The 21959-nt window shown below is 42.7% G+C and overlaps 1 protein-coding gene across 2 annotated transcripts; it reads right to left on the bottom strand.

The window, feature by feature from the left end:
- Window positions 1–2005: 2005 nt before the first annotated feature.
- On the bottom strand, window positions 2006–21861 carry phf12b (PHD finger protein 12b). 2 transcript variants are annotated; one of them, XM_044119419.1, is made up of 15 exons: window positions 21726–21861; window positions 15068–15249; window positions 13704–13776; window positions 12677–13133; window positions 12210–12330; window positions 11976–12108; window positions 11720–11884; window positions 10022–10165; window positions 8582–9260; window positions 7242–7343; window positions 7013–7159; window positions 6840–6932; window positions 6060–6142; window positions 5833–5971; window positions 2006–3187 (listed from the first exon to the last, which is right to left on the bottom strand). In XM_044119419.1, the coding sequence occupies exons 3-15, from the start codon at window positions 13752–13754 to the stop codon at window positions 2760–2762; spliced, it is 2742 nt and encodes a 913-aa protein (XP_043975354.1). In that variant the 5' UTR covers window positions 13755–13776; window positions 15068–15249; window positions 21726–21861; the 3' UTR covers window positions 2006–2759. The 2 variants fall into 2 exon arrangements, with proteins under 2 accessions (XP_043975354.1, XP_043975352.1); XM_044119417.1 differs by lacking the exon at window positions 21726–21861 and adding an exon at window positions 15546–17716.
- Between the last annotated feature and the right edge of the window lie 98 nt (window positions 21862–21959).

Raw genomic sequence — 21959 nt, 5'->3', positions numbered from 1 at the left:
ATCATCTTAGTTTTTTAAAAACATAGTGTCAAGGGAACATTTTATAAAGTATACACGAGCCAAAGTTTGTTAAATTTTAAATCATGGCTCCGATTAAGTAAAATTAAATTATGGACCATTATTTGCTATATTAAAGACACATCATATCACATCTGCTATGCTAAAGAGAAATTTGCTTTGTTCTCTCTTGTTTCTAGAACTAACAGAAACCAAACTATAGATTTATTAACAGAGAGAATATATATTTTACATATCCAAACATCAGCATCTCAACTTTAAGCCACATTTAATAGAACCCAGCAATATCGACGGTCACTCTATTCACCAACTGCAAAGGTTTTGCCAACAAGCTGATGGAATCAGAATCACATAATTGAACAATACAAAGTTTGGACTGACAAGGATTCTTTTGGTTTACACAGAAGTTACTTATTCTGTTTCTGAAATGCGTAATAACATTTTGATTGTTACAGAATCTCATGTTGTTGATGTTTTTAGCACTTGATAAAAACAAACAATAGAAGGCAACTATGTGATAATTCTTCACAAAAAAATATTACTGAATTGTGAAACTGTTTTCAAATGAAGGCGAGCATTCAGCAAATACAGGCTGATTCCATGAATTAGAATATGACTGAAAAGTTCCTTTGTCAGTAGTTCCATCACCAAGTGAAAGACATTATATAGATTCATTAGATTACAAATGTTTTAACATATTTATATTTTGTAGTATGTGTAATGCTCTACCTCTTCCTCCCCACTAACTTGCAACACAAAGTTACACCCTTGCATGGCAGTGAAGAAGTCACACCTTCGTGACTTCAGGAGAACACCACAGAAACGTTCCTACTAACACAAAGACACAAAACAAATACGAACACAATATAAACCAATGAAACGGCTCGTCGTTGCAAAAATACTATAGAACAATGCCACCTGTCGTGCATTTATGTGCATTACAGTGAGGATGACATGAAGAGAAAAGAAACTGCCTGGCAGACCGGAAGAACTGGAGGGGATGATGGGCTAGGGAACTCAGAGGAGGCTGTTCTTCATCCGCAGTTCAGCAAACCCGGTATACTAGACCTAAAATGTTTTACCCAAATACTCCGAGTCTTAAGACCTGGTGGTATCACAAAGCCTCATTATAAAACAGAGAACACACTTAAATCAGTTTTTATTGTCAGTACTCTTCTCCCGGTTAATTATTCAGTCACGACAAAATCATCTGTGAATGTCCAAATAAAGCAGTGTTCGTGGGGAACAACAGCCATTAGTGAAGGCGAAGTAAAGGAGAAACTCTTTCAGATAAATAGCCAACCGCTGCCATTTAAACATGGAGTGCTTCGGTCAGCTCTTCTCAAACATCTAGTCTGACGACGCCAGTTTTTCTTAGAATACTTTTTAGAAATTTTTTAACCATAAAATAACTTAACATTGACTGCATTATTGCAACTAGTATAAAATCTGAAATTTTGACTTTGAAGCTGTATATAATTAGATTGAAATATTTATGCATAAAATAAATTTCTTTTCTAAAGTGCCTTGAGACATTTGCAAAGTGATGCCTTATGTGTAAAAACATTTGAAAGCTATAATTTTTATAACACTTGCTTGTCGTAAGGTCTATAAAAAAAAATCACGACATATTTAGTGTTGCATTGTAACTGAAAACGTTTTTGAACGTTTATATAGTCTTGTTCATATGCAGTTTAAGTCTAAGGTGTTTAGCAGATATTTCCGTATCCTTTGACGGTTTCTGTCTGCATATGATATTTGTTATTAAAAAACTTGTACGGTGTGGCATAATGTGATGATGTAAACAGCAGCGAGTTAGCTTTAGCGCTCTCAATTGCTGCTGGGTAGCTACTACATCCCCCATACCCAGTTAGCGTTTCTCTCTTTTTTTGCAGCCTTGTTGTTGCTGACATTTCTGAAATGAACAACCAATCTCCAGGAAAATGTGAACTAACTCGAAAACAATAAGCTATTACACTCGAACAAAGTTTGTTATTAAAAAATCTTTCTGTATTTACAGGTTTTAACAGACAAGCAGGTACAGACAAAGAGTGCCTATATACAGAGCAACACATGATGTTAAAATGAGTGCTAAAACATTATGGTATAGACAGATGGACTACAGCAGAGGTACACGATTAGAACAAGTTTTATCACAAACTGCAGGTACTCTACACAGTATCACAAATTGCATGAACTGTACAGTTAAAAACCAAAAAATGGTAAATCTACATGAAATCCAAAGTTCCTCCAGCTGAGAAACACTGAATTATTTACATTTACAGTATGTTTACATATAGTGTGTAAGCCTGTATGATTACATACATTTATAGCTACCTGTGGTGCAAAAGCAGCAAACAAAAATTACAATGCATGGAATTCAATACTAGGAGAAAAATAAAATAAAATAAAAAAATAAAAGGTCACTGCTAAATGGTTCTGACCAACACAGTAAGGTTACATCATACATAACTAATATATACTGTGGAAAAGAAATGAGCTCCAGTAAATAATCTTTGCTCAAAGTCCTAACGGTCTGAAGTGAAAACAAGGTTACTGTCAGTCATTCTCAAACAGAAGAGATTGTCATTAATACTTCAAGTTCATGCAAATATAAACAATTTGAAATGGAAAAAAATAAAGTATTCCCTGTTGACCATCCTGCTAGGTAGCGTTCTCCTTATAGTGACACAGAAGGTGCAAATAAAAGCAGGCGGGGGCAGAGGGGGCTGTGTGGGGGGCTATGGGACAGAGTTGTAGCGCAGCGCGGGCACTTGGTGTGGGGGGGCCAGCTCTGTGTCCGCCTCGTCCTGGCTGGAGGGGCTGCTAGCCATAGCGGTGCTGGGTGGGGGGCGTGGGGGCGTGGAGGTAGGAGCAGAGCTCTGGCTGCTGCTGGTGCAGCCAGCAGGGGGCGCTGCAGGCGGCTCTTCATCAGCAAACTCAGTGATGCTGAAGACGAACTGCAGGCAGCCCAGCTTGATGTAGCTGCCGTGGTGGAGCAGGGCGGTGCCCTCCCAGCCGGCGCCGCTGCCGCCGATCAGGCTGGAGCCGCTCACCTTGCAGCTGCACGCCGCCGCCACCGCCGCGCCGCTTTGAGGCTGGCTGCTCATCACGCCGCCTGCCGGCATCACACCCACAACCCTGTCCTCCTCCCTCTTCTTACTGCGACCTGCACACATCACAAGACACACGGCATGTCTGACAGGCTGCAGGAACGCATCGTCACGGTGACCAGCAGAGCAGAAACACTACGCATGTTTAAAAACCAGTCAACAGGTTTCTTCTTCTACTGCTCTGCTGAAAAAAAACCAACATTTTAGTTTCACTTGTTTTACTACATAGAGGTTTTAGAAGTATTTTTATTCCAACCAAAGAAAATAAAAAGTGGAATATCGACTTGTCATTGGAGAAGATTTTTTCCAAACTGCAAAAAACCTCTAATAAAATGTAATAAATTCCCATTTTACCTTCATCAGCTGTCTAATGTCCTACTTTTCCAGCAGATGTTTACTAGCAATGATTAATTCACATATTAAAATGATCATAAATACAGTTTGGAACTTTTTTGCCATCTGAGTTCCAAAGTGCTAAAGAGGAATGAACTGAATCTGAACTCAAACATCCTGATTCTGTTCCTGTTTCACTGGAAAGAAAAAGCTTCATGTTACTGAATATGCAGAACATCTATTGAGTGTGTTTTCCAAAGAGGGAACTTAAGGCAACAAGTAAAGTGAAAACAAACCGCAGCCTGTCTGAACTCTGGTCCAGACAGCACAAGTCAATCCAGATCCAGACTAAAACAATGGATTTGACAAAGAAAAACAAGGAATGCTATAGAATTTGTGTATTTAATGCAAAACGTGGCAAAAGATTAAAGTGGCGATCTTCTGTTGCCTGTAAGCCTGTCTGTTCTGTGGCCCACTCAGCTGGCCCCGGTCAGAGCAGCAGAACACTGCTTCAGTTCTGAAGCTGCTCTGTTAAAAAAAGAGAACTGAACAACCAAGTAGGTCTGGACAATATGGCTGAAAAATGCATCAGTATATAAGCGTTTCATAATAATATCCATAATTATTGATTAGTTGTTGTTTTTTTTTTATATCTGAAATATGTCAGTCTGGTCACAGGATCTTTCCTCTGTCATCTAGTTTCCACTCCACGTCATTATGTTTTATTTTAAGTCGTTTTGAGGCACGCTGGAAAAACATGAAACTGCTTCTGCTCAAGTTACTCAACAGGTTGTTGTTTTGGAACTCAGGAGTGAGTTAGCTGATGATCAGTCTTTCCTCTGCCTACATCAAGGCCTGTTGCGATGAACAATAAATCAATTAATCGCATGATAAATGAAAGTTATCGACCTCATTTTAATTTATCGACCGATTTCTCTCACCAATTTTAGTAATCAAACCTTCCCCTCTGTGTTTTCTGAGGGGAAAGCACAGAGGGGAATCCGTGCTTTCTGATTGGCTGCCTGTCACATTCAACAGGCTGCGTTCTCACTCCCAGTCAGTGATAAACTGGCTAAGACAATGTAACATGTTGAATATGCATATGCCTGATTTAGATCGGAGCGGCCACAACGTTCTACCGACTGGAACCGATCAGTCGTAACACACTACAGGATGATCGGTTACGATTATCGCAAGCGACAATCTTAGTTGGTCGTGTAGTGTGAACTGGGCTTAAGGTAGGAGTGAACTATTGCATCATGTAGTTGGATATGCCCGTCTTCTCCATCTAAATCTAGTGATTATTGAAGGGCAACAATCAGACTTCATAATCTGCACTCTTTTTGGTTGAATGTAGTTTTTATTTCCACTTTGATTTTATGTTTAGTTTTTATTCAAGTGCATTCTTTGTTAATGGAGACTGAGAGTCAATTGTAATTTTGTTTACCAGTTCCAGTGTTACGTGTTCTTTTGAAAATAAAGTGCATCTAATTTTGGCAGGATATCGCTTGGATTATTATGTCATTACCATTACATCAGTTTAAAATGGTCTTCAAACAATATTAGCGTTTATTGCAATAATTTTTGAGACAATTAATCGCTCAGCAAAATGTGTTATTGTGACAGGCCTACCTACATCTCCCACAATGCTGTGCGGTTCTGGATCAGAGTTCAATGAATATTCTATCAGATGTATTTTCTATTGATATTGATCTTGTGTCTGTCTATATTATTGATCCATAGTCCAGCTCTACGATCCCAGACAGGAACCACACACTTCCCCCATGATCAAAGATCCTGCATGCAGACAGATGAGCGTTTCCTCACTTTTTCAGTTCGTCGTTTAGAAATAAATAATGAAGTTTAGCATGTTTCATTGACGTGGTGCTCCAACTTTACTGCGACTTTGTGAAACCAAGCTGACTGTGTGAAGAACAAAGATCAGATCTGGATATGAAGCCCTGTTGCTATGGTGACAGACAGCTGTCAGGTCTGACAGCAGTAAGGCAGTTAGATGGAGATGCTTGCAGCTGAACGGGAACACTCCTCCTCCAGAGGTTTGCCGATGTGCTGCAGACAACATCTGGACTTCCCAGGCAGTACTTGACCTGGAAGCACAACTAGTGCTTCCAGATCTGGTGGTTTGGTGGGTTGGGTTCCTCTGCCATCATCTGTCTGTGTTTTTATCCCAGTGTCGTCATGCGGTAGAAATCAGCTTTCACTTTGACATTAAAGGGTTTATTGGATTTTTTTTTTTTTCAAAAAGAGTCAGATTTTATTGATCATGACTGATCTGTTAAAAGCAATGAAAGTGTCAAGCCTGTTTTCCGGTGTTTTTCTCTAATGTATGGAGTTGTGCTGATCTTACGGATGAGTCCCTGGACCCGGGCCACCAGGCTGCTGGGCGCCGCCGGCAACGCCTTCTCAGAGAAATCACAGGAGTACAGGACGTTGTCCACTGTGGTGCCGTGTTCACTGTAGTTCAGGAGCTCATAGTGTTTGGTGTTCTGTAGAACACACACATAAGAGGGAGCAGATTGATGAAGGAGCTGAAGGACAGGAAGCAGCACATGGAGATGGGTGCGGCAGCCGTACCTCGTCGTAGAAGATGCAGGCGTGTTTCCCCGATATGTAGCTGCAGTGACCGTAGTTGGTAAGGCACACGTCCATGTCAGCACCTGGTGGGGAAACAGTGCAGTCACATCGCTGTGCAGTACCGCCTGCAGTTCACGCTTCCAAAAGTTTTCAGATGCATTTCACTCATTTCAAATTTACCATCAACTCTACAGTCCCTCCACAATGCAGCGACATTTGTTTGTGATTACTGCGGCCTAAAATCACTGCTGAAGTAGGCTTCGACTGCAAAGAGTTGCGGTCAAAGTAGCACATTGTCTTAAGATTTATTTTTACCCATCACATGATCTATTGCTGCACAATTTCAAAATAGATAGAATTTTTTTGTCTTTTTTTGAAAGTAAAAAGAGACAAAACAGCTCATGTTTACAGAGCAAATAACATTTTCTTTATGAAACAGCAACCATTAATATGAATCCAATCATGTCCTGAGGAGGGGTCAAAGTGCAAAACAAGAATTCCATATTGGTCATTCAACTTTACATGAAGTGTATGCACAATATAGCAGTGACTGGTCAGAATTACTGAAAAGTTGCAATGACTGATGAAAACTGCTGAATGAATTTGCATTAATAGTTGTGATGGAACATGTTAGCTTCCTGGAGGGAGCGACTCTACTGTGGCAGTGAGCCGCTCGCTACCGGACCAGGTCAGACCTGATTCAACTCTTTCTACGTGAAGAAGCCAAACCAGCAGCAGCTGAAGCAGCAGACGGGGCTGGAAGCAGCATGCAGCTCTTACCAGATCCGATGTAGAGCGTCCTATAGCACATGCTGACCGTCTGTCCTCGTCCTGCCAGGGGACAGAAAACAGCCCGAGCCTGCACCTTCTGACCTGCAGAGACAGCAGCGGAGCTTTAGCCGCCCACCTCCGCCCAATAAAACGGAAAGCAGCGGAGACCTGGTCGCTCTTACTGTCATGGTGCGGTGGAGGGAGGTCTGAGGAAACGCCCGGGGTGAGGAGCGGCGGACTGCTGAGGGCTTTGGGAGGGAAGAGCTGCTGGATCCTTTGGTAAGCCAGGAACCGGATTGTTTCTTCATCCAGCTTGTCCAGCTCGATGCCTGCACACACACAAAGCCAATCAGAACCCTGCCTACATCACCATAGCAACCACCATGAGCTACAGTCACCCGTGTAACTTACCTCCAAAGTCCCTGGCACTGTTTCTGCAAGAGGAAAGGGTGTTGATGGAGGACAGGGCACTGGGCAGGAGGCAGTCCATCAGGCCAGGACCAGCCTTCACATCTGGAGGACAGAACATAGCAGCTGATTGGTCAGAGTGGGCAGCTTTATCTGCTCACTTTCACTCCATGCTACCTGCCGTTCTGCAACCAATACTTCCCGACTGCCGTCTGACAACAGCCTTGTCAGCTGAGTAACCAGATAATGTCTGCTAGCCAATAAGCTAATGTCAGCCAGCTAATGTCAGCTAGCTAACCAGCTAATGTCTGCTAGCCAACCAGGTAATGTCAGCCAGCTAATCTCAACTAGCTAACCAGATAATATCAGCTAGCTAGACTGCTAATGTCAGATAGGTAACCAGCTACTGTCATATAGCTAGCCAGCTGGTATCTTCTGTGGCAGACAGAGCAGTCAGTCCATCAGGTGTGTCTTCACAGCCAACTGTTGATAGAGACAGTTACTATATCAGCACAAAACTGACTAATATTGATCGAGATTACTCCAGACTTACTCAAACCGATCCCAGCTATCAACTGGGATCCTGATCAAATTGGTTCTGTGTCTACACAGAACCAACGGTCGGTATTCTAGCCTTTGTGGATCAGACCGGATCTACAAATACATCATCTTGAATGACAGGCTAAGGACAATATCTTAGTTTAACCTCAGAGTTTGGTTTCAAAGATCTTACAAAGAAGTTACACGTACATGCAGAACAACACACACATGTAGCAATGAGATCAAGTGCTGCATTTAGCTGTTTTAAACCCGTCGCTGATCAGTTGATCAACTGCTGATGACATTATCAGTGATGGGAGGAGAAAAATGGTCAGCTGTCTACAAAAACTACTGATCTAAAACTACTGATGTCAAAACTTCCTTACAAATTCTTTGGTGCCATGGCAATAAATTATGAGCCACTCATGAACTAAAGTCTGCAACATTCTGCAATAACTGAGTACATCACCTTGGAGAATATGAGTCATAGACAAAATTTTGACATTGAAAATAATGTTGAGTGTAAAGGCTCCCACATACTGAGGCGTATTGTGTGTGGTTTCTGTGAGATTCCACAAACAGAACCTGAACGGTTGGGACTTCATAGTGGAGAATACCGACTGCCTGCATCTCTAATGACAAATTCCTCCATTTCCTTCAATCGTCATGGATACCAGCATGTTCAATGACCCAGCTGGGTGCCTAGCTGTGGTTTTTCTCCGATATGAAGCAGTGAAGTACGCCTGAGTATGTGGGGGCCTTCGATCTGTGACGGTTTGTGGCCAGCTGGGGACCAGGGCTACCTGGAGTCGCTGAGTCGGGCCCCTGCTTGCTGGAGGTCTGCTTATAGCTGCCTTTAGGCGGTGCGTCTGGGAGGGGGAAGGGAGGCTTCTCATCACTACTCAAACACAACTCCTGGAGCTCCATCTGGCTCCGGTGGTTCTGCTGGCTGCTCTGGGGCCAAACCGGGGGCCAGTTGTTCTGAGCACAGGCTTCAGTTGTGCTCTCTGGGTCCTTTTTAACCGTTTCTGTTCCTATGTGGTTCAATAGCCCTGAAGGGACGGCCGAGTCCGACGATGAGGTTGTGTGAGTCTTTAATCTGTGCTGCGGGTCCGGCGGCCTGCAGGGGTCCGAGGCACTGTTACAGTCTAGGGGTCCGTTGGCTTTGGGAGGGTGGAGCTCTGCCAGGGGTCCGTTGGGTTTCCTACATTTGGGGCAGGGCGCCATGTTGCACTTACACCCCCCCAGCTCTGTTGAGGCGTCCCTGGCTATATGGGCTTCCTGGGGGGGCTCAGGCGCACCGCAGGGCTTAGAGTGCGGCTCAGGGGAAGTTCTTCCTTCAGCCGCCTGACTTTTCGTCTCCTCTGATGTAACACATGTTCTCTTCCTCTCGAGGTCAGTGGGCGTGGCCGAGCGGACCTTCTGGCTGATGGACAGGTGTCTCATGATGCTGCACTGCAGAGCAATGATGTCCTGCAGCCACTGTGGGAAGCAGCACAAACAGTTACAATGTTTTCAGCGAACTAAACTGTGACTGATTCCCTTCTGTGTCGGCTTATTCACCAACATTATCTTCCATTAGTTGTCACAATTCAGTTTTATTTAGATTTTTATTTTTATTTTTTTTTTTTTTAATCAGCCATAGTTGTTTTGGCAAAAATGTTCCACATTTAAGACTTTCGATAAATTGAAGTTAAACTGAGACTAAATATTATGACAAAATACTAACAGAGTATGTGACGGCTGGGGAAATGTCCCAGTAAAGATCCCACTGTCAGTCATTAAACACACAGAAATCTGACGACTTGCATCACTAAACTCCATGCAGTAACTGCATTTCATCATATGTTCAAATGTATTGCTGTTTCTTGATACTCTTGTTGAGTAAATAGTGGAAAAATAGCAACAAAAAAAAAATTTAAAATAAAAAAATCAATGAGGTCGGTCACAGGAATTGATCCATCTTTTGCAGACTCTGTTAGGGTTTTGGGAATGGAATCAACTCTTTTCCTCTTTCTAAATGCTCATCTTATATTCATGACAACCTCTAACTATTTTCTCTGATTATTGTCCACCAGATCTTTAGTTCCTGTAGTTGATTTCTGTTACTGACTTTCCACAGCAGACCTCGTGGTGTGTAACTCAACACGTTCCAGCAGTAACAAACAGGCCGTCACTTATTTTACACAGGTGATTCCTGGAGGACTGAGTGGACAGTGAAAGATGGCGGCCGTGGTACCCACCTCCTCCTGCTCCAGCTCTGTGGTCAGGTGCTTTGCGGGCTGATGGTGGGGGAGTCCGCTACAAACCAACTCCACCTGATGCACCCCAGCAGGAAGCAGCATAGGGGGGGGATTCTGGTACTGAGACTTGATTGCATCTGGCACCTGGGTAACAACAACGTCTGTCAGAGGACCGACCTGGCTCCTGCCCACTGAACACTACTTATCCCCTCAACAGGGTCTCCCTGTGTTCCTCGTCTTAAAGCAGGTCACGTTACTGATCATCAATACAATTTTAATAATCAAACATTTTTAAAAAAAAAAGAAAAAGTACCGTACACTAAAAGAAATAAAACAGACATAAAAATAAAACAATAACTAAGACATTAAAGCACCTCAAGCTTGGTCCAAAAGCAAAGAAAAAAAAAGATTTAAGAAAAGATTTTAAAACATTGAAGTGAATCAGCCTGTTTGGTTTATAAAGGCTCCTCATTCCACAACTTAGGAGCAGCAGCTGAAAACGCTCCATGACCTCTCACCCCCCTGGTCGACTTTAGGACAACCAGTGAGAACTGATCTGCTCATCTGAGAGAGCATGATGGGATGTGCAACTGCAAAGTCAGACAGTAACTTTGGGAGAAGACCGTGAAGACATTAATAAAGCAAATAAAAGAAGTTTAGAGTTAATCTGAAAACGGACTGGGAGCCAATCCAGGAGTGATGCGCTCTCATTTTCTCGCACCAGTTGAAAAAGGGAGCAGCAGCATTCTGGAGCACCTGAAGCTGAGGTAGAAACGTAAAACACATCACAATATTCTGAGAAGTAATGAATGCGACAAAGTGAGGGAGATAGCTTAATATCTAAAAGCTGGACTTGATTACTGAACTGATCTGTGTGGTGAGTTTAAAATCATTCTCCAGTATAACAGCCATGTTGGCTCCAGTCTGAGTGACTGGGTCCATTAAAGAACCCAGATCTGGTTGGACTTCAGAACAGTCACTGGGTTTAAACAGTATCTCGTTTTTTTTACTTCATCCACCCTATCTCTAAAGGAGAGCCCAGGGGCCCCCTATGGAGAAAACCCATTTCAGCCGCTTGTATCCACGATCTCGTTCTTTCGGTCATGACCAGAGATGAGGGTGGGAATGTAGATCGACCGGTAAATCGATGTGTTTTTACTCATTCGAAAGTAAACGGTTCAAAAACATCCATGCTCTGACTTCTGAAATGCACTCTTGTTTGGTCAACTTGACTAAATGAAACAGATCTGACAATCATCAGCATAAAAGTGAAGGTGCACATCAACACCTGATCATCAAAGTCTGTTCAGATTTTAAAGGAAGTAAAACAAGAAGGGGTCCAAGTATGGAGCTTTGAGGGATTCCAGATTCCAGATGTAAAGGGACTCAGCAGCTCCAAGTTGTACACAAAAGCTTTTCTCTATTTAATAAAATCTGAACCATAAGAGAGCAGAGCACCCAGCCTCTGCCCCGGAACATTAGCTGGAGATAGGCACCAGCACACCTCCCAACTCCTTTAGGGACAAGGGTGTTAGAAAATGGATGGATGGAAGAGAGCAGAGGCCTGGATATCTACACTCTTTCACAGAACATAGTTTTCAAACTAATCGTTATCATGGTAACAGAAGCAGAAATTATACACTAAGGTAAAATCCAACATGTGGCTAGTGAAAGACTTCCTCTCTGCAGAGAGTGTACCTTAATGGTTTTCTTGTTCTGCTGGTAAGAAGTCCGGCGGTTGGGAGCATTCTGCCGATGGACTCTACGGAGGAAGTTCAACCGGACAGCATGCTGGGAGATCCTGTCCTGGAACTGGTCAAAGAGCTGGCAGCGGCTGGACAGGCTGAGGCTCCTCTGGTTGAGCTGGGTTAAAACACAGCATGAGGTGAGCGGAAGCTGGCCGCAAACCGGCTGAAGCGAGCACAAACAGTCAACTCTGAACACTCTCTCCTACCACGAGATGCTCAACGTGGTTGGGACACATCCACTTGCCAGCAGGCAGAGCTGTCAGTGGGGGGTCCAGGCAGTCCATGTGGAAAAGAAGTGGACAGTAATCACACTGGATCAGCGGGGCCAACCTGCAACTCCTGTGGAGAGAGAACCAGGGTCCATCAGGACACAGTGTGTGCCAGGATGGATACCAGCCTGGTTAGGCAGCAGGACCCATCAGTGAACACTGGTGCCTCACCTGTTGCATGAAAAGCAGACTTTGACGGGCAGAGGGACCAAGCCGTTGGGGTCCAGTTCGTGCTGAGGCCTCCTGAATGGTTTACCCAGCAGCTCCTCTTTCCTCCTTCGTTTACTGCTGCCTGAACAACCAAAAGACAAAAGACACCAAACAGTTGAGAAGGCTGGCAACCTAACTTTAGTTAGACCACAGAGCTGCTGTCAGCTCTTTGTTCACAGCACAGCTTGGTTGGTAAATTTTGGAGCCTCAGGTTTTATTAGAGCACATGGAAATGCAGGAGCCACAAACATTCAGCTAACAGTCCATGATAAGTCTGCAGCAGGAAGCCTGCAACCAGCTCCCTGACTCTGGTCCTCATCAGACACAAGACTGGGACAAAACATAGACTGGGGCCAAACAGAAAACAGACCAAGACAGTAACAGGGAAATACTGCATCCCTCTCAGTCCCTCTCTGTGACAGACTGACCTGGCAGCGCCGTGGTGCAGGTCAGCTCACTGGGCAGCTGGAACTGTGTGGGGTTCCTCTCCATGGCTGCTGCAATGAGCAGCTGGAAGGGCCTCTTGAGAAGACGAGGTGCCGGCACCGACAGCGCCGCGCCGTCGGGTTCGACCGCCTGCACGTCGTCCTCGGGGTCGGCTGCCTCCTCCTCTCCATCGTTCTGCTCCTCTGATGGGGTCGGGGTGGAGGACGTGTTGGATGTCGGGGTCCCAGGACGGCTGCTGGGCCTGCTGCTGGTCCTACGGTCCAGGAGGCGGACCTGAGCCACACGCAGACCGGGCCCCGCAGCGCCGGCCCCTGGCGGAAGGCCATCGAGCCTCAGCGGGCCGGGGCCCACCTCTAGTTCACCCGCAGGAGAAGTGGAACGCTTGGTTGAAGATCGGTCTGGGAAGCCATTAGTCTGCTCAGACTTCTGCTCACGCTTCTGGCAGCAACATGAAAAAACCAGGAGAGAGTTAAAGGTCCAGTCAGGAGATCAGCTGCTTTCAGATTGGAGACATTATGCATTTTCACAAACCAGTTCAGTTAGACAACATTTTTCCATGTGTGATGTTTGACTTTCTAATTACAGTGACTTCAATGGTTCTTAATCAGTGCAGATCATCTGAACCAGCTCCTTAGCTTTTTAAAAAGGGAGACAAGATTATGTGTTACTGACGGCTATTCATACGTGAAGCATGTCATATGAGCATGTTATCAAGCCACATGTTGTACATTGCACAAAGTAGTGCTTCAGAAAACACACCAAACCATGACCATTGAATACTGGTTTTGTGTAGTATTAAACCCCAAATTAACCCACATTGTTTTACTTTACAAACTCCACCCCGCCCCAAATGACAAAAAGCTTTATTTTGCAATTGGGATAAATATAATTCAATAAATATGATTCAATCCATTGTGCATTTGCAATACAAAGTCTCCAAGGTGTGCAAAAGAAACTAGAAACGATAAGAGTCAGTTAACACAACTAACCAAACATCTTACCACTCACCTTCTTTCTCATGTTACAGCGATGACACATCCATTCTCCAGGAGGAAGCATTTCTTCACTAAGCGGTGGGTTGCTATGGTAAGAAAAAGAAATGTGAGCCATTCGATGCTTCCACATTAAGTCCTTTGTCTGCTAAGTTCAAGGATTTAATAACTGTCATTTAACGAGGTTTATTTATATGTTTCTGAATTTTATTAAGCTAATTCTTTCATTGTATAGCTTAGCTTTTTTCTTTTTAAATTACAATATAATATAAGCAATACTTAAGGATTTGGGCCAAACATTGCTTTTAATTGTTGTTTAATTGGTGTGTGTTTAGTTGTTTTGTAACAGTGTTTATATTTCTATATCTATTGCCGTAAAATAAATTCTCAGCCGCCGCTAAATGAGGTAAATACCTTTAAATCTGTTTCAAGGCCTTATATAACTCTATAAAGGCAGTTTCTCTGTCTCCACCTAATGGACAAAAAACTGAATTACAATACAAACCGCGCATAATGAAGCACCCAGCAATGACCGCTTCCAGTTGCAAACTGCAGATACTTTTGTCATCTGTCATCTAAAGTTACACACGGCCATCCATATCACAAGCCGTCAACAGATCAATAAACGGAATCCTGAGATGCTCTGACATCGAGGCTCAGCTCAACATGCAAGCAGAGAGCCGCCCTGAGCGAAAAACCGGGCGACACGGAGACACATACAGCGGACGGATAAGAACAAGCCGTCCCTGAATCTGAGAATGTGCTCGCTTGTATTAGTCTATTTACTGCCTCTTCACCCTTCATGTCGAACTTTAACGTTGATTGCTAAGATGGCGCTTGACCAGAAAAAAAAGCAGGGAGGTCGCCATATTGTAAACAGAGGAATGGTGAACACCATTTTTAGCAACATTGCCTCCACTGCTAGCAGCAAGGGAGACAATTCCACCCCCTACCGGACGGGAGAAGCGCCTACAGTGTTCTGGTATCATCCCTGTTTGCCTATTAAACACACTTATATTCAACAAGTTCTGCTTGTTGTGTTTGAGCCCTGCCTGCGACACGCAGTCCCGTACAAGAGGAAACGATGGCAGTAAGCAACACGAAAGAAGATATATCAGCGGAAGCTCTGAACTTGTTCTATCCATCAAATCTATGCCAGAAACAAAGCGCTGAGACCTTCTGCAAGGTGATATTGAAATCAACATTTAATCGCTCCCCCTCAAAAGAAATTTGGCAATGTGGTCACAGAGATAAAATTGCGTAGTTTATTTTAAACCCCTAACAAAAACCAGAGGTGAGGCTAACAGCACCTTCCGGTACAGCTGACCTCCATTGGGCAAGCACTGACTGCTGTCAAGTCTTTCCTCCCTTGGATCTTACCAGCACTGTAAGTGAAACGCAGCCGGACAGTGGTCGCAGCACAGCAGGTCTCCCCCCTCCCGGCAGCTGTCGCAGGTGTCGTGGTTGGTGGCCCTGCCGCTCCTCCGAACGTCTCTTACCAGCTTCCGACTCCTCTTCTCCACATCCTCGGACTTCGGAGGCGCCAACAGAGTTTGGATTTGCTGCAAAAACAACCCAAGTCGTTGTTAATGAAAGCCACGGCTGCTGCACACACAAACGAGTGGAAGACATGCAGCTGAGTATCCTCAGACACGGTTCATGAAGCGCCACAGCCACATTCAACTTCTGGCCTCCATTCCCAAACCAGAGAGCTGACTTTACTGGGAGATCAAGACGCTTGACAACAGAACTGTCGAGTTTCAATTGTTAGAATAACCAGAACAGAGTTACAGGGAGGAAACCCGAGCGTATGCATTAGAAGTAACTCTACTGAGGCCTTCTAGCTTAGCAACCTCACCTCCATCAAGCCTCCAGAGGTATCCAGATCGTACACAATCGTCGGGGTCTCCATTTTGTCCCACATTCATCCAGAGGCAGACCTCGCAAATGAAATCTGTGGTACCGGTACCAGTGTGGTACCAGACGGTGAACGTAGATCCGCAACAAAAAGTTTAAATCCAACTGCTTTGGTGGCCAAGTGATCGCTTGCTAGCCAACGGAGCTAACTACTGAGACAAGACGGCAGCCAGTCAAGGTTGAGGAGCTAGCGGGCTTGCTAGCTTCTGTTGTTGCCTTGAACAAAAACTGCGAAAATGGAAAATAATCGTGCTATAAACGCATCGGCTCCGTAGCAGCGGCGACAATATAAACGCATAGAGAATACATTCAATATTTTATCGCCAGTCGACTCTTGCTCATGGCGACAAAATCCATCTGCGGCCTAGCTGGCAAGCCAAGATTCTTGTTTCTGCTTCTGCCAAAAAACAGTCCAGTAAAGCTGCAAACCCATCCACTCCCATTGTCAAAAGAAGACAGAACTATAAATATGCGGACGTGCTAAGGTTGTGATCCAAAGAGCGAATCCGAGTGTGTTCTCAAAGCGGAATCCTCAGTTCGTGAATGTGGAGATGCAAATTTTAGTGAATGTTATTGTTGTGAAAAGGCTGTGCATCTACACTGGCTGCTAGCAACATCCTCTTCCAGTTGGCGCAACCGCGAACTGCCGGCCGCGCATGCGCTATAAAAGGCTACTGATAGTTTTCAAGGATACGTATCGCATGCAGTTGCAGGCGGTGGCTCTGCGTTTACAAGACTTCTCGTTTTTTCAGTATTTTCCTTTTGAAAAAAACGTAATTTGTTGGCGCTGTTTTGTTGAAGTTGTTGTTGTTTTTAAAGAAGTTAAGTGCCAGTATTAGTATTTAAACATCTATTTTTTTAGGCCACCGCGTGCTTCAGACATCTACCGTGTACCGTATGCTAGGAATTACAGATTTTCAGTTTATGTGTTTTCCTTTTGTTCACTTTAAAGGTATCACAGACTACTTTGTATATTTTTAAACTGGATCATTACATTTCTATTCATTTAGAACAGAATGTAATCATTTCCACAGCTGTACAAGACAAATAATCAATTTAATTTGTATTTAAGCATAGGAAATATTCTAAACGACCATTAAACTGGTATTATATTTCCAGTAAACATACTTAATGCTAAGAATGCTACTACATTTTACTAATTTGATCTTGATAGGAGGCAACACACTTACACATACATCCAATAAAATTAGAAAATTATGAAACATTGTTTCTGTTTCAGCCTCTGTCATATAATTTTTTTCTGATTATGGTTTACAGATAATGACACCCCCATTAATTAAAATTAATGTTGCTAACATAAATGTCAGGCTTCTGATATATACATTTTTATGTACTCGGTTCTTGGTTGGGGCTCTTTCGGCTTGTTGATGACATTGCATCCCCGAACCATCGCTGACTGTGGAAACTTCATGCTAGTAATCAAGCAACATGGATTCTGAGACTATCCTCTCTTCCTTCAAACTCTGGAATCTTGATTTTCAAATTAAATACAAGCTTTAGTTTCACTTGAAAAGACATCTTTGGACCACTGGGTAACAGTCTAGTTCTTTTTCTTCTTAACACAAATACACTTCTGACATTATTTCTGGTTCAGGAGCAGCTTGACAGGAATGTATACGTTTGTAGCCAGAGCTTGTGCTGCACTTTGTTGTTGTCTGTCCTTCATTCTGACTGTAAAATATATACATCTTTGTGAATTAATATATTTCTTTGTGAGATGCCTTATCAAATTATATACTTTTTTATATACTTTTTAGTTACAGCTGATGAAAAAGCTTTTTCCAAGTGACTGTGTCCAATTAAAACTTTGTTGTTCTAAAAGCCTTATATGATGTGGTGTTTTTTAAAGGCTCATAATGAGAGGCTTTTGTATTTGGCATGCTGAGTGAGTGAGTGAGTGAGTGTGTCTGCCGTTCACTTCAACACAACTTGTGTCTTCTTTTTGGCAGTTGTTGTACCCTACAGACCTCTGCATATAGTGACAGAGGTACAGTGGTGTCTCGGGAGGTCTGTAGCTAAAGGTCTGAGGTCAAAGGACAAAATTAATGTGGCGCACTGTAATATACCCGAGTCTTTGTGAAATGCCATGACGTAAAGTTTTTCATCAATACAATAAAATATGGAGTTTATTTAAGATTTACCTGACTCTTTTTTGAACACCATGCTCATTATATTGCTTACTGAGAACACTAAAACTGCACTTTCTTTTGCTCCTTTTGTTCAATTAGTAACAAAAAGAGAACTTACTGTACCAGAGAGCTCCCTCTGGCTTGCTTACACAAATTTCCATTTTCCAGTTTGTTTGAGAATTATGTTGTTAAATTGGACAAGGCCTATCCTAGCTTACACTTGAACAGTCAGGAGACATCTCCCATGTAAATAATGCTAAACTTTCATATCACTGGTTAATGTCACCATTCAACTAACATATATAATTTGGGGTTTTAAAAAAATAAATAAGTTATGGGTACCTACAATTAACATTCCTGGTGAATACAACAGACAATACACTTGGTGATAAGATAAACAAGAGAGGCCCACTTTACTTTAGATGGATCTCCAGTCTATGTCTATATCTCCTGCTCCATCCTCTTCCACTTCAGGTGATGACTAGCCCCAACCTGGATGAAGCAATCCACCTTTTCCTGGTTTAGAGGCATGGTCTCAGACCAAGCGAAGCTGACCCTCATTCAGGCTACTTCACATTTAGTTGTAATTCAGTGCACAATATAGTCACTTTAAAATCCCCTACTGGATCCCAACGGTGTTGACCTGCGTGCACAAAATCACTTGAGACAACGGTTAAATGTCAGTCAGGGACCAAACTATGTATTTCACTAATGTACTGAACTCATGACTGAGCACAGACTGGTAATGACAGGTGATGTGTATGAAATTACTAATCTTTATGTAAGACTCCGTCTAATGATCAGTGATGGGCTGAGGGAATAGTTCCACTAATTCACCCAGGTCCACAAAAACATCTAACAAGGCAGATATTATTTCAGTATGACCTGTGTAAACACTGTGTGTGATTGGAAAACTAAATTGAGTGAGTGAGTTATAATTTGTTTTCTATGGTTTACTTAAAAAGACTAATACATTTTAGTTTCCTTCAATGTTGAGGTCAAGGTCAATCTCTTCATTTATATGTATTTAATCTTATTTATTATTGCAAAATAGTAGCCAGTTGTTCAAAACAGCACTAAATAGTGCCAACATTTCGAGGTTCTCCATTTTCTTAACCTTACTAGTTCAAGGAAACTGTTGTTATATGGACAGGAGTGTTACATGTACAAGCAACGTTTTAATCTATTAAAAAAATCTTAAACACCGACAAGGAAATTTGGAGGGAAAAAACCTCAGAACATCTACTTTGATCTTGTTAGACAACTTGTCACAGAGATTCTGCCAAAACACATTAACAAAAGGACAGTACCAAAACAAGTGGAGAACAGTTTGAGGCTATGAATCACAAAACATACAATTTACATTCAATTCTTTCTTGAATATAGAATTAATATATACCTTAGTGGGATAGATTTTATGAAATATTTTATATGAGACATCTTTAATCTTCCTGCATCACTGAACCACTGAATCAAACAGGTTGATCAGCAGCGGTGCAGCTTCACACCTGCTGAGGTTTGGCTCCAGGAGGCGGCAGCTGTGTGGCGCCATCTAGTGAAAAACTTTAAGAACTGAGAAGAGAGAAACCCACAGACTCCTGGCTAAATGCTCGTATGAGAAGAAAAAAAAAATCTACACATTAAGTAAATAACTGTTTTACTGTTGATGTAAAATTTGAAGTTGGAAGAATTAAGTGAATACTCCAGTTTATATGCCACGTGTAAAGGCAGTGGTGAAAACGTTTGATTGTTCTCCTTTTTGGGCCTGACCAATATCTGCTGTAAAAGTTAATATTGAAGAAGCCATCAGTTCTGATTTTACTTCAAGAAAATCATTTTAGTTCGATCAAACTTAAGGTTTAATTAAAGCATATTTGGCAGCTTATTTTAAAAAGTAATGATAGACCAACAATGATAAGATGCTGGGACAGAAAGGCCTGCAGTGTAAACTGGGACTTTTTTTAGTAGCAGCACTGAAAACTATTGGGGAAAAACTATTAATCATTGTTTAGACAGCAAAGTTAGGTAATCCCAAAAAATATATGCAACTATGCACCAAATCTTTTCCTGCTTCTTGTACTTAAACAGCCGCATCTCATACTTTGACTCAACAGCTTTACCACTCTGTTGTTATTACAGCCCTGCACATCAACCCAACGGCTGATGAACCCAACCATTCCTAATCAGTTTAACAGTCCACTTTAAAAAGTACACGACCTTCTCTGCTACATACTCTACAATATTTCAACAGCTGTCAGCTGAACCAACTTCCTGTCCCACTGTAATCCCTTTAAGCGTCACTGTGGCCTTTTACTTATTTATTGTTCCTCTGATTGGCTAACTTTCACAGGGTGTTCTCTCTCACACACTTCCTACAATCGTCACCTCCTCATATAAACATTTCAGAACTGTGGATATGTTAGTAAATTACCACCTCGATCCTGTACAAACGTAACCTGGTTCACATTTCACATTAAGCTTAGAAATGATACATGGAACTTAAACCTCCCTTTTGGTTCTTTTGCCTCCACACAGCCACAGCCTTCATGTCCTCACATGCAAAGCGAAACAAAGAGCAGAGCTGCAATACTTTCCAGCACAAGATGAGTTACACATTAGGCTGCATGTTGCCTTTGTATTCCTCTCTGTTCAGAGCAGAACTCACTAGCATGGCTGCAAGCTTTCTAAGAAACTGGCTCTCCAGTGGCTAAATATAAACACTGCTATTTTACACAACACAGAGTTATATTGAGTATTGCTGTTGGTGAAAACATTTATTAGCAATTTGTTTGTATAATAAACATCAAAGGTGTTAAATGATGTATACAGGGCAGAAATATTCCAGTATCCAATGGCTGCATTTGTCTAAGGTTATTTTTCAGATCTACAAGAGATACTGCAAACAAGTGACCAATGACTGAAGCTGGCTGTCTGGTGTGATATGAGTCCAACAACTGCCCTTAATCAGCTGTGAAGCTGGATGATGAAGGTGCAGGAAAAGGCCAGATGAAACTGGACCATACCCTCCATAACCCTCTATCCCAGAACCTGGCAAACGGCCAGAAAACAATGAATCAGCCATTTCATATGCATTCAAATCTTCTAGAGTAGGGGTGCCCAAAGTGGGTCCTCGAGGGCCGGCATCCTGCATGTTTTAGTTTTCTCCCTGATGGTAGTAACAACCTTCTCAGCAGGTCAGTGTTCCTCTTAGGTCTTCTAATGAGTCATCATTGGATTCAGGTGCGTTAAACCAGGGAGAGAACTAAAGCATGCAGGATGCCGGCCCTCCAGGACCCACTTTGGGCACCACTGCTCTGGAGAGAGGATGGTGTGCATCTGTCTGCGTCTACATTTAATGCTTTTCTGTCTCCTCTCACAAATATTTTCAGCTTGGTCTGAATTTGCAGCAGGAGAGATAGTTTTTCAGGCTTGTTCAGCAGCAGCAAAAAGAAAATGATCAAGCAAACTGAAAGGCTGAAAGAATGCAAACAAACAACTCTTTAGAATCTGATCGTTCCCTGAAAATGTTAGTTACTAACTAGCTTTTGGGGTGAGAAGAAAAAGACAAGCAGCAGTTATTGGCATGTTCCTGTCAGGTGGCTGATGGGTTGGTCACTGAGAGCCTTTCATTATAAAGGAGGGACTAGAAGCAGAGGGACCCCAGCTGAGGCTAACAGAGTGAGGGCAGGAGAGAGACGATACACAATATTACATTTAAACATCATGATCCTATTTAAAACCATGGCTTCAGGCATGATATTTAGTTCCTGAGGAAAAGAGGGGAATGTGAGGAAGATGATTATGTCTGCTTAAAAAAAAGCATGCAATGCAACAACCAAAGCAAATTAGTAATCAAAAAAAAAAAAAAAAAAAGGAAAACGCGTTCAAAAATAAATAATGCAAGAAAAACAAGCACAAAAAGTAAAATAAATAAAAAAATAAAAAAACACACAGCAAATGTTGGAACAAACCGTTCTGCTCCCCTCCACAGCAGGTCAGAGGATCAGGATCTGCCCAACCAACCAGCTGCCTTGGCACAAACTGATGTGGTGGAGAAGCAGCTGAGTTTATCACCAACCGACGACAAGATCAGACAGCAGAGCGTTCATGTGCGCTGCAGCTTTAAACTCAGTGTGCAGAGGATCAGCAGGCCAGAAGCTGTAAACCGCATTGACCTCCGGCTGCAGCTGGCAACTCCAGCGGAG

Source organism: Gambusia affinis, linkage group LG06 (assembly GCF_019740435.1).
Source record: "Gambusia affinis linkage group LG06, SWU_Gaff_1.0, whole genome shotgun sequence".
In the NCBI taxonomy this organism is placed as follows: domain Eukaryota; kingdom Metazoa; phylum Chordata; class Actinopteri; order Cyprinodontiformes; family Poeciliidae; genus Gambusia; species Gambusia affinis.
The sequence above is the reverse complement of the archived record's forward strand: the minus strand, read 5'-3'. Positions and strand labels throughout refer to the sequence as shown.